Source organism: Trachurus trachurus (assembly GCF_905171665.1).
Source record: "Trachurus trachurus genome assembly, chromosome: 16".
NCBI classification, from domain to species: domain Eukaryota; kingdom Metazoa; phylum Chordata; class Actinopteri; order Carangiformes; family Carangidae; genus Trachurus; species Trachurus trachurus.
In genome coordinates, this window is record NC_139902.1 from 20,392,373 (window position 1) to 20,405,452 (window position 13,080).

The 13,080-nt window shown below is 38.3% G+C and overlaps 1 protein-coding gene across 1 annotated transcript; it reads left to right on the top strand.

Annotated features, from left to right (window-relative positions):
- The first annotated feature begins 1,316 nt into the window (after positions 1-1,316).
- LOC310999435 (secretagogin-like) lies at positions 1,317-11,654 on the top strand. Its single transcript, XM_083989864.1, has 11 exons — positions 1,317-1,488; positions 1,846-1,916; positions 4,603-4,695; positions 7,541-7,630; positions 8,252-8,308; positions 8,684-8,761; positions 9,105-9,160; positions 9,610-9,655; positions 9,815-9,874; positions 10,628-10,696; positions 11,158-11,654. Exons 1-11 carry the CDS (start codon positions 1,419-1,421, stop codon positions 11,284-11,286), a joined length of 819 nt encoding a protein of 272 aa, XP_083845990.1. The 5' UTR covers positions 1,317-1,418; the 3' UTR covers positions 11,287-11,654.
- The last annotated feature ends 1,426 nt before the right edge of the window (positions 11,655-13,080 follow it).

The following is a 13,080-nucleotide window of genomic DNA, read 5'->3' on the forward strand; positions in this document are numbered from 1 at the left end:
GGTCTTACCGGTGCACCTTTTCTTATGGTGTCTATCAATGTCTTTTTGTAGAATTAAATTTAGGTTCTTAGCTTCTTAATCACTAACCATGGCTTGGAAATAACACTGTTCCTGCTGTATATAGTCAGTCTGTACTTGTTTTCAATGACTGCTTTGATTTTCAAATCAAACATCACTTTTATTTTGGGAGTGGTTCAAGGGCACTGAAAAAAAAACAATACTTTGCAATATGTTCAAAGCAAACACATGTGGCTGTGTGGTGTTTTCTGTTTGCATTTGCAACCCTTTTCCTGACGCAAGGGACTTATCTAGACACTCCTCTACCATCTTTGCTTTCTATGTAGGAAGCAGCTGGCTGTGTTTCTGTCAAGTTGTGCGAAAGATGGTTTCCTGTTCAATTCTGAAAAATGAGCATCCACTTCTTTTGTTGGTGCATGGAGTGGAGTATGTGAAAATATCCAGTAGCATTGAGTCAAGGCTCCCGAGTCTACACGTGTGTGTGACTGCATGATGTGGCTGTGAGTTGTACTGTATGTATATATGTGCTTTCATACATGTAGGTGTATGCGTGTGTGTATATATATGTATGTGTAATATATGCACATGTAATATACACAATGTGGTATATTCACACGCCTAAGTGACCACAGCAAATCCTATATTGTTTTGGTACTGAGTACACTACTATACTAGGGGTTTGTTCATTTGTAACTTATTTGGAATAATAATAATAAAAAACAGTGGCCGATGATCTGTTGACCCTTTTGTTGTTTTTCCTCTCACCTGTACATTGTGTTCAAAAATGTAGAAATTAATTCTTTGTATGTATTAATTAGTTTTTGCATATACTCAATTTAATGTTACTTTCTCCATGATTCAGGCAAAACAGTGACTGTTTTTTCTTGAAATGAGGAGGAAAAATAGCATAAATGCTAATGACATATGTGCTCATTTTATCTGTCTTCACACATTTTTTGTTCCATTTTGTCATGGACTAGTATGTTTCACTGAGTCATTCTGCTGGTGTTGGACATTTCTCATGAAAATATTAATAATGATTAAAATAATTTTACAATCTTTTATTGCATTGTATCTTTTTTTTGCAACATTAATGGCTTATGTTGATATATTTTGCAGTGTAACAGTATAACCAGCAGGTGGCAAATACTGTACAAGCCCTCATTGTGCCTCTCTCTCTCTCTCTCTCTCTCTCTCTCTCTCTCTCTCTCTCTCTCTCTCTCTCTCTCTCTCTCTCTCTCTCTCTCCCTCTCCCTCATATACAGAGGAGGTGTGGTTTTAACTTAGTCAGAAAGAACATATGTCAACCAAGCAGGGTGGTGAACAGTGCAACAACACAGTTTGTCACTCCAGTCTGCATTGTTTTTACGTGTAAAAGTTGACAGCTTACTCTTACTAAAATGGACACTGCATTTGATGACCTGGACGCAGCTGGTTTCCTGGAAATCTGGCAACACTTTGATGCAGATGGTAAGAACAATTTAGGACATGTTCAAATTTTGTTCTCCATTAGTACTGTATAATGTATTTTATTGGCATTGTCACTAGACCTTAAGGAGAAAAAGATCATTTTTGACGTTTGGTTATAGCCACCAATCTAAGCTGTCAGTATGTTAAGTATTCTTATTACAAAAAGAACATTTGAAAATGACAGTGTTGACTGTCAGTGTCTGGAGATAGTAAAGTCCAGTGTGATTCATTTCTTTTAGTCTCCTCATCTTGAAAGGTTTTTATTCAGTATCCGAGTTTTGAAGAAAATGCCAACTTGTATTCCTGGATTTACAAACTAGCAACTTGCACGACCTGTTTGTTTGTCTGTTTTGACAGATAATGGTTACATTGAGGGCAAGGAGCTTGATGACTTTTTCCGCCACATGATGGCAAAACTGGGTCCACAGGTAAGTCCACTTTGTTTGGATCAATTCATCTAAATGTAGTGGGGAAAACAGTTTAATACAGAGCAATGCAGTGCATGTCAGGCACAAAACCACTAACACATCATTTCAATCTGATTATGGCAAAAGCAAGTGCCACTTTATCTTCGTATTTGGCACCCACAATTACACAAGAGGAAGTAATATGAATGCACATTTTCAAAATAAAAGTCTAGACAAGTATTTTTCACAGTTTCAAATGGTTTGAGCTCAGATGGACATTACATGTTTGATTTGAGTAGATTCACATCAATATACAGTAGAACCAGTGTGACCTGAATTTTGTGTGTTTATAAATAAAATGAAGTTTTCACAAATCAGGTGCTGAGGGAAGACTGAAAGCAGAGAGACCCCGTACCACACAAGAGCAGCAGGCAGCTGTAGTGAAGGCCTTTGAGGGATGATAAAAAAAATTAAAAAAAAGCTCTGCAAAGGGTCTGGGTTGTACATATTGTTGTTGAATGCAAAGGGCTGTCCATGAAATATCAAAATAAGAGTGACTGTCTAGTTATGGCCCAGAGTTTTGTACATGGTTTTGTACATGGTACAATTATTTCTGTTCTGATGTAAATCATCCAGTCTGAGCTGTATTATCTTAGTTCGTATCTTCTATGCAGTATTGCATGTTATTGCACATTATACAAGCACAGGCAAGGTTTTTGAAATCTATCAAGAAAGTTGTATGTTCAGATGAGGGCGTTTTATCAAAACGAAAGTTTAAGTCAGTTTCAGGAAATCCAATTGCCTTTGGGCACAGACTTTGTAGCACTTACAGTCTCTGCTGTGTGGACAGCCGACTCTCCATGCAATTATCTAAATGGGTGTGGCGAATGTAAGGATGTTAGACACCATAATTAAAGAGCTCTGGTCCCTGTCAAAAGGAAAAGCCCTTGACTTGGTTACCAGTTGACCTCAGGGGAAAGGGTCGGTCTATGTGTCTATTTTGTGTGAATACGTGTGTTAATGACCCATCTTGTTTACTTAGTAATGCTGAATGCTGTTCATCTGATTGACTGAGCCCTCTGACTAGTTACAATGAAAAATGAGTGTACAGTACCACTATTTGTAAGTGTTTTATTGTGTGTGTGTGTGTGTGTGTGTGTGTGTGTGTGTGTGTGTGTGTGTGTGTGTGTGTGTGTGTGTGTGTGTGTGTGTGTGTGTGTGTGTGTGTGTAGACTCCCTTGGATACTAATGGGGTTGCACTAAGACAAACAGACCACTGACCACATCTCACTTTGTCTCTCTGTTTGCTCTGTCATTAATGATCACAGGATGAGTACTGTAGTGTATTTCTCTTGAGCTACAACAGCATAGCACATCCCTCCTGTTATTTCCTGTTCAGTTAGTAAAGTGTTATGTGCCTTTTACTTTTGTGGTTTTAGTTTCTGTTGTGCATCATGCTAATTAATTACCATAATGCACTCAATGCACTAATACATTTTACTGTCAGTGGTTGAAATGCAGTTAAATGATGAATTATCATTTGATGCACGTCAAGTTCAAGTTTTATCTATCACTAAAACACAAAGAATACATGAGTTCCTTATGCATTGGGGAAATGCTTTTTCAATTAAGACTGAACAAAACAGCGATTCAGCTCAGCATGTTAACATGTGCCTCAAAAACCTCTGCTCAGCAACAGTGGATTGTAGATGGCAGTTGCCACATGACAGTGAGGTGATGCTGAAGATAAACCATCTCTGTAATGAGCAAGCGCCTGGCACCTTGTAGTCTGCAGATTGTGTGCTCTGCACTCTATGTAACAATGATTCATGCAGCAACATCATGCAGCATGAGGTTTCTATAGTTACTGTGCAGGCATTGAGGGGTTTGCAAGGAGACACAAGAAGATTAGCTGCTAAATGTATTTTTAAAATAACTTGAATGACTAAATATACTCACACTTTAAATTACTTCGGTTTGTTGTCTGTGCTCTGGTGGAAACCCACGATTCTTAGCTCAGATAAGCATGCACTCAACTGATAGCCTTTGACTATCTTTGCAGTTGCATCGACTTTGGTCACAACAATCTGCTCGAGTTTGTTTTTCCATTTGATTAGAAGTGTTAAATATAACGAGAAAAATACTTCATCATTCATCATTATCTGCAACACAATGCTGTAGAATGAGGAAGTTACACAGCAGACATGCTGATGTTAGAGGTAGATAAATCCTGGGCTAATATGCTACACTATATACATGAAAACAACAGAATCATCACACTGTTTGCAGTATTTATTTTTCTGGAGGACAAGCCTTGGTTGCAAATTTTTCAGGATATGCACCATCATAGTTTCTGTTCTGCACATCCGAGAGACAGTAGGCCACTGCTACAACATGCTAGGAGGTTGAGAAAGCAAAGGAAAATGGACGGTATAGGTCATAGAAGTATCCATGGTGACACTGCTTAAAATAACTGTGATTCAGCCAGTGGAGTATTTTCATTCAATAGCTTTTCCACTTGCGCAAATATATTCTTGATTTCAAAGAATCAGTATCATACAGTTTTTTTTTCTTACACGTCATATACGTATAGCCCACTTTATTTTGTCCCAATAATATACTCTGTCACCATGTATCCAGTGGATTTTTAAGGCTATTTTTGGGCAAGGAAATCATTACTCCATGCTGTGCTATTGTGTCTCTACAGGAGAAGGTGACTGAAGAGCGGGTTCAGAGACTGAAGCAGAGGTTCATGTCCGCCTATGATGTCACTGCTGACGGGAAACTACAGATTCAAGAGGTACAACACACTGTGTCTAATTCCAGGGACCATTATTTCTTTCATACTAAGCTGGATGAAGTGAGAAACGTATTTCTTTTTTCTTTATTAAATATACAACGTGCAATTTTGTTAAAAAAGGAGCCAAACTCACACACAACACCATTTCTCCGTGACTGTCTCCACATGCATCATATTCAAGAAGAACAGAAACTCATTTCCTGGTCATGTTAAGCCACTCTCCTCTAGTGAAGAGAGTCAGGAGGGCCACTCAAGCCTTTTTCAAAATGAAATATCTGAAAATAATAGCTAATCTAATGGAAACACCAAACGAGCCTAATGGTAGTTAGATTGTCAAGTAGGACCTTCAAAAATCTAAGACAAAGTGCTCTTTATTGAAGAAAGTTGATTCTCAAATCACTTTTTGATTGGGTCAATCAATTTAATCAAATCAAACTTGAATGACAATTTAACAGACGGTGGCTGTTTCCCACTAAAGCCACACTTTGATCACATTGCTTTCTCAGCTACCACTCTGTGTAATTGATGCAACTCTGGACTCACAGCAGCACAGCAACACTGCTTCATCAGAGCAATAAAGTGCATTTTCTTTTCTTCACCCATTTATTAGACCAATCCCGTAATGCATTGCATCCACAAATGTGAAAACACTGGCTTTTACTCATAAAACTGCACATAAATCAATACATGTATGCAATAAGTAATTTACTCAGGCTAATGCAGGGGTAGTGTGGTCAAAGCTGTCTACTGTAGCACTGTTTTAGCCACAAATCCTGTCAACTTGCACCAACGTGGCACTTCTGGTAATTGAAGAGTTTCAACAAATATCAAGAAATACAAATTCAATCAATCAATACCACTCCTTTTGTTGTTCAGATTTAAGACTTGACTACTGCTAAGTAGGCTAAAAATTTAGATGGCATCGCATCTTCCTGTAGCTGAGAGCAGAAACACTGAGCTCAAACTTGTGTTGTTTAGTGTTGATCAGTCACATATGGTTAATGTCCAATACATTTAATAGGGAAAATATTGGCACTGAAACTGATCCAGCAAATCAGGTTGGTGCATCCCTACTGCAAAGCTACACTTAGCTTAATACTGCAGAAACTCCTGTTTGTATGATGAAGTACATCCATCACAAGCTATAGGTTACCATGAATATAAAGTTGAAGGCCTCCCTGCACCAGTTTGTTTCACTGTTTCTGTACTGACCGGATGTGTGATAAGTACAGCTCTACACCAGTTTTATGCTATTTCCCAATACACTGCAGCTTCTGCTTCTTCTATATGATAAAAGAAGTCATGTAAAAGCCACAGCATCCTGTATGAATTTAATATATCAGAATACTGATCTGTGACTCACAGCGTCCGTCCACTTTCAGATAAGATTACAACCTAGTCACACTACATCACTCTTTGCACCGTACATTTAATGTACTCGAAGCATGTTTGGCCGTAATGATCAGAGGTGGGACACGTACTAACAACACAGCAGTCCAGGATATGACAGGGAGTCAAGGACCAGTCAGTGGGTGGATGCTTGAGAACAGTGTACACTTTGTATAGAATACCTAATTTGTACTACAAAGGCTCTCAATTGCTTTTCTCATTGGGGATTAAATATTGTTGACTTTTGGAAGATGCAATTAGAGGATATTTAATAGTTAATTTTCACCATACTTTAATACAGTATAGGAAAAAAACATCAACAGGTGATTTGTTTATGGGTTAGCCTATCGATCCTTTGGCTAAGACAAGTAGCAATGGCATTCGCAACTTGTTCATGTAAGTTAGTTGATCAGCGTTTTATCTCTGAATGTCCAGCTCATCTGTACAGTAGTTGGCAGCACAGTTGGTGCATTGCGCTTATTTTATTCACTGCACTTAAGCTTTGTGACCAAAATGACTGCAGTACCATCGTGCATTTTAATTAGAATGATGTTCGGCCGTTTTAATCTGCTAATGGAGGGCTGATATTGTTAAAGGAGGACACTCAGGACAGACAAGAAGAGGTTGACATGAATTGGAAAGCAGCCAGGAGGAGCCAGTGTAGGGATAGCTGATCCAAATGATAGGAAACCATAAATCCCCACTGGTACCAGCCATGCAAATAGTTTCAGCTTGTAGAGGTTTTCAGATACAGTCCAGTATTTGTCCAGTCCAGTTACATTTCTTCAAGCTCTACTTATATTGGATAGGACAGTGGAGGTGTGACAGGAAACAGGGAGAGAGAATGAGGGGAACAGACGTCCCTGCGTCAAACCAGCAATCTCCTGCATACAGTAAGAACCAGAGGCCATATGAGACATCTCTAAACACTCGACACCAACCAGAGCACCCCAGCACAGACAATTTGAAATTAAATGGATACTTACTAAAGTATTGGATCTGAGCATTGATTTAATGAGGTTCACATCAACACAAAAGGATCTGTGTGGGAGACACAGCATAGAGAGTAGTAAAGAGGCAAATGAGAAACGCTTTCTTGGATGTAGGCGTGCATGTTTCCTTGTCTGCTATAAAGGAAAAACTTCAAAACAGAGGGCCAAGGCTGTGACTTGGCATTTAAATGTAGTTTCTGTTATTTTAATTCAATATGAATGTGCTGAGGAGCCAGAGCCTCAGAGTCTGAAGAACAAATGTTGTCCAACTGTCTTAATACTACACACTAACTGACTCTTGATCTGATCAAGATGTCAAGATCGTTTGTATAATGGTTACTGTTACTGTTATTCTCTCTAAGAGAAAAATTGATTAAGTTTACAGTAAGCTCTGTAGATGTAGTGCCTCACAGAACATCATCATCTCATTACCACTGACCTCTGCACTGTGTCGTGTTTTCCAGTTGGCCCATATGATCCTCCCGGAGGATGAGAACTTCCTGTTAGTTTTCCGCAGAGAAGCAACTCTGGACAACAGCGTTGACTTCATGAAGGTAAGGATCATAGTACAAGTCAATGACAGGTAAAACTAACAGAACCAAATTGCCTATACCTACAGTATATATACCCTGTGGTGTGATGTTCATTGTTGTAAAAAAAACCCCCAGATGTTCCAGTTGTTGTGTTGCAACATATTTGTCAGTTTTCCATTGTTCTGCAATAAAAACAACAAAGCATAAATTGATTACACAAATTCAGTTGTTTGATTGATTCTGGGCCTATATAATGGTTGAGATAGACTATTGCCAAGAAAATAATAGTGGCAGCTAATGTGCAACACTTTCGAACATTTCCCTAATTGGTAAAAACCAGATCAACCAGCAACAAGTCAACAGAGCGAAGAACAGAATACACCACTGACTTGAGGTGGCAAACCATACCAAAGTATGAGGAAGTATCCCAACAACTTTATGATTCACCCAGACTGCAGTTTCACTTTTAAATGTGAATTTGCTAAATTAACTGAATTATGTCTGCACTTTAACTGACTGTATAACTCACATGTAAAGTAATTTCACTATAAAATGATGCGTCCAGTGGCTACAATGATTTTGTGTCACATTACACTGAATAATGGAACCATTTCCTGATTTGTTGTCTCTTGCCAACTGCAGATATGGAGGAAGTACGATCAGGATTGCAGTGGCTACATATCTGCTCAGGAGCTCAAGGTGAGGTTTGTCGGCATGGACAGAAAAGCACACCCCCTCACATCACACAACCTCTTACACATCCCCTTTCCTTTTCCAGGAACAGCCAGCATTTGTGGCACTGACAAAGAATGATTGCAACCTTTCACCACTATTTCATGTTGTGTTATAGGCTGGGATTGCTGTCCTTTTGCAGCTTCTGACAACAACAACACTTTCTGGTCCTTACATGTAGTTTGTGGTTGATTTGGAAGGTGTTTTTAAAAATGTTGTTAATTCTGAACCAACTCTTCTCAACACATAATCTGCACAACTGAAGTACCCTGTGTAATAATGTATCACCTACTGCATTTACCTGCTTTGATTATGAGATAACTGCAAACTGTTGTTCCTTAGGCCTTCCTGAAAGACCTGTTCCAGCAACACCACAAGGAAGTGTCATCTGAGAAGCTGGAGGAGTACACCGACACAATGGTAGAAATGCAATGAATTTATTTCACAGTCAGAAACTACATCCCTAGAGATGTGTATGTTGCTGCAGCTGTCAAAAGCCAGCATGGCACAGCTTATAGATCTAATAAACTGTCTGCTCCAGTTACATCTATTATATGGAAACTCTTGGCCTCAGACACCACAGTCCTTCTAGTTTGTAGATTTCCATTTAGAGGAGGTTGATTCAGGTTCAAAGACATACGAGTTAGCTGTGGAGTCACAGGTGGTTTGAGGAAAGTAGCAAGTATGTACACAGATGCACAGACAGATTCACAGTGGCATGAGTTATTTCGATGCTGTTTATTCCACTCTTCTTCTCTAACAGATGAAAATCTTTGACAAAAACAAGGATGGCCGACTGGATTTGAACGACCTTGCCAGGTATTTTTCAAAGAGCACGATGTAGAGCTTCTCTTAGACGTCTGTGCAATATTAAAATGTCTGCAACCTATGAATTGGTACTGTATAACACAATGCAAATGTTGTCATGTATGTTTCTGTGCCTGTTTGAAAAATATTTGGACAGGAATAAAAGAGGTAATTTATCAAACTCAGCTAAATGCTAAACATGTCAAAAATGACTGTCTTTGGTTAACCACTTAGTTAGGTTAGCCACATACTGAGTTTTAAATAGCAAAAACATCTCTGAGAGCTGACAGACAACAACTGCTGTAATTTACAACACTTATCAACTATTTTATGCTGCTTTCAGCCTTCACATTAATGTGAATGACAACATAGCTAAACAACCCCATTCATTTTAAGCTTTTCATTTCCTCTATCTTTACAGAATTGAGGTAGTGGTTTCACTTCATGTTTTTCTCAATTAGGATCTTGGCTCTTGATGAGAATTTCCTGCTCCAATTCAAGATGGATGTGAGTGCATTGTTTATGTTATTCTTTAGTCAGATGTAAACACGATGATGAATCATGCTGGAACAGGTTAATAAATTGTCATCTATGCCTAGGTTTTGTAAGTCTAATTTCTAACCTTCCCTTTTTGATTTTGATCAACTGCTCTCTTGTGTTTCCTAGTCGTGCAGTAAAGACGAGAGGAAGAGAGACTTTGAGAAGATCTTTGACCATTATGATGTTGTAAGTACAGTACTGCACTGTGAGACAGATGAGGATTGCCATTTCATAATTTCATAATATCTAAGATAATTACTGTTGTTGTTCCTGTTCCTGTATGAACATTTGAGAATGTGGAAAGTGAGTAGCTTGGTGTTGGGAACAAATACGATCAACCTGTTGCTATTTCCAGAGGAAGGGTTGCAATTGGCAAGTTTTCCTATCATACCCGTTCCAAATTAATTAAAACTCTCAAATTATCATAATGTATGGCAGCGTGCATAGGAGGACTCAGAGCAGCGGCATGAATCCAATTAGCTCCTTTTCCTCTAATGTAACATAATAGAATTCAGCACCAATTATGTTGTCAAATCACCCTCTAGGTATGATGATCATTCATAGAGCCGTGATTGATAGAAGTTGGTCATTCATATCAAGAAACCCTGATAATCGTTCCTTATTCTGTGCAATCAAGCTTAGCATACTGTCTGTTTGAGTTGATTTTATTTTGTCACTTTTCCCGACTGAGCACACAACACACTAAAAACCAGTTAAGAATCAATAAGTAGGATGGATGTGGTAACAGCGAGGGCGTTTACTCTCTCCCAAATGCATGTTGGGATGTGTTTCAAGCCCAACCACGACCCTGAAGAATACGCCCAGGAGAGGAAAGCTAATGACTGACTGAATAATGTGAGTGGGATGTAAATTCCAGGAAGTAATTAGCTCTTGTTTTTTTTCTTTTCTTTCTCGTTTCTGTGTTTTTCTCTTCCTCAGAGTAAGACAGGAGCACTGGAGGGTCCTGAGGTGGACGGCTTTGTCAAAGACATGATGGGGCTGGTCAGGGTAAGAGTTCAACTGCATTTTGTAATAATCATGTCATATGATGGTCAGATAGTGTTGTTTACCAAAAATGCTGTGTTCTACGTACTATATATTTCTATCAAGAGTTATACTGAATACTGTTTACTACTACTTTTGCTGTTTTACTTTTCCTAACAAGGTTTAGTTTTAGTTTCAAACCTCAATATATTTTGATACCTGACCACTACGATATTGATTGCAGTTTGCTGCTTAATTTTCTCCTACTCAGGAGCAGGAAAATAGACGGAAATGAAGCCCTAAGTTTTCTTTACCAGATATTAACTCATCTAAATCAAAACCCATCTCATTTTAACATGAAAGAGTTACAAGTATAATGTCATCACAGTCAAAACGATGATTAAGTTCATTAAAAGATAAGCAGTATTTGACAAACACCATGTTTAAAGTTTAATGTCTTCCTGTCCCTCCTCTCTCCTCTGCAGCCCAATATGACGGGTCCTGAGCTGGACAAGCTGCGAGCTCTTCTACTGCGTCACTGTGACGTCAACAAGGATGGAAAGATCCAGAAAAATGAGCTATCCCTGTGTCTGGGAGTCAAGCTCAAGCTTTAGTTTGTGTTATTATCATGTATTATGTAACACACGCTACATATTTGTTTGTCTAGTCAGCAACAGTGGAATGATGTTTTGATGCAGATCACTCACAGGTTATTTAGGATCATTGTTCATAAATTGTTATTTGATCCTAAATATGATAAATGTAACTGGATACTGGATACAATGACCTAAAGTTATGCATGTTTTAGTGTCAGAAAAAAACTGATGTGACTGTCGTGTTTTGCTAAAATGAATGTCTGGTGCTGTAACATTTGTCAGTCAGTAAACATGTCAGTGGAGCTTTTGAAAGCATAAAGTGTTTCTTCATTGTATCATTAAGTTTTATTCTTTCAGTTTGGAGTTTGGAGTTGGAGTATGTTGAAAATTCATTCATTTGCCTTATTTATTCAGCAAGCTCTCTTTTTTCACTTGCATGTTTCCCTGCCAACTATTGTTATTTTTGAAATACTGTAATGGGCTGTTGAGAAAATAAAATGATGATAAAGTACTGTGTGTACGTTCAGCTTTTGCTATTCCTGCAGAAAATGAATTTGGGGAGGCAAAAAACAGAAAAATTATTGGACACCTATAAAATCTAGACAAAAAACTGTAAAACCAGGTCTGTTTCACTAAGTTTCATTTAGTCTATTCAATTTCAATTAAATTCAATTTATTTAGGATAGCCCCTTGAGATGCAGCATCTCGTTTTCGGGGGGGTCCCTACATACAAAAAATAACACAAAGACATACTACTACAAAGATACACAACAGACACAAAGCACACTGCTCTCCCACTTCAACAGCCCCCCAAACCCCACCCACCTTATCCCAAGCTCACAAGAAGTTGGATTACAAATACATACTGCATATGCACGCGTATACCTACATATAAATGTAACTGTAAATGTAGGTGTAAGTGCTCACATACTGTACACGTAAGCAAATACACATAGCAATACAACATCATACTCACAATGTCACAAGTCACATAGCCTACACACCAACACTCAGGTACATGGGGCAGTATATGTCCTCACTACAGTATACTATCTATCTATTTCTTCTTACTTATATTTATTTAATTAGTTAATGATTTCTCATCTACTGTATAGATATTGCATGTGTTGTCAAGCTGCCTCATTACTATCACTTATTATCACTATGAATATGAGAGTAACTTGACTGCAGAGCATAAATTCTGCATGAATCATTTTGTTAATGAGTCAATGATTGAAAACTAAAAGCTGAGTAATTTCCAAAATGCTGGTGAGACTTTGGCATCTTTTACAAAGCCTCTTCAAGCATCAGTGGTTCACTCATTGCCATCATGCTCTAAATGTCTGGAATGTAATGGGATTGTAATGACCATTATTATTAAATGACTATCACACACACAAAAAGTTTCAAAACACTGATGAGTCAATGGGAGAGAATGATAAAATGTAATATAATTTTGTTGCCTGCACAGCCATGGATTCATCAAAAAGAAATTAAGGTTTACAGTATGTCTCCTAATGAAAAATAATAGTCTTGCAAATCCATGTAGTGGTCAGTTTAACCCTCAACATTTTAATTGAACAGTTTCATACCCACCAGATACACTGTAACACCAGCCACTGTGACCCCTCTTCTGTGAGATGCAACAAGCTGACAGGGCGAGTCTTTGTTTGCCAAGTAGGAGACAGTGAAAACCAATGTGGTTAAGTACATGGAAACCTCTCCAGCCACTAAAAAGGAGCTAATGGTGTGGACCTAAAAGCTTTACTCTGCCTCATTGCCCTTTGTGTCCTCATGAAGCCCCAGTGAGTG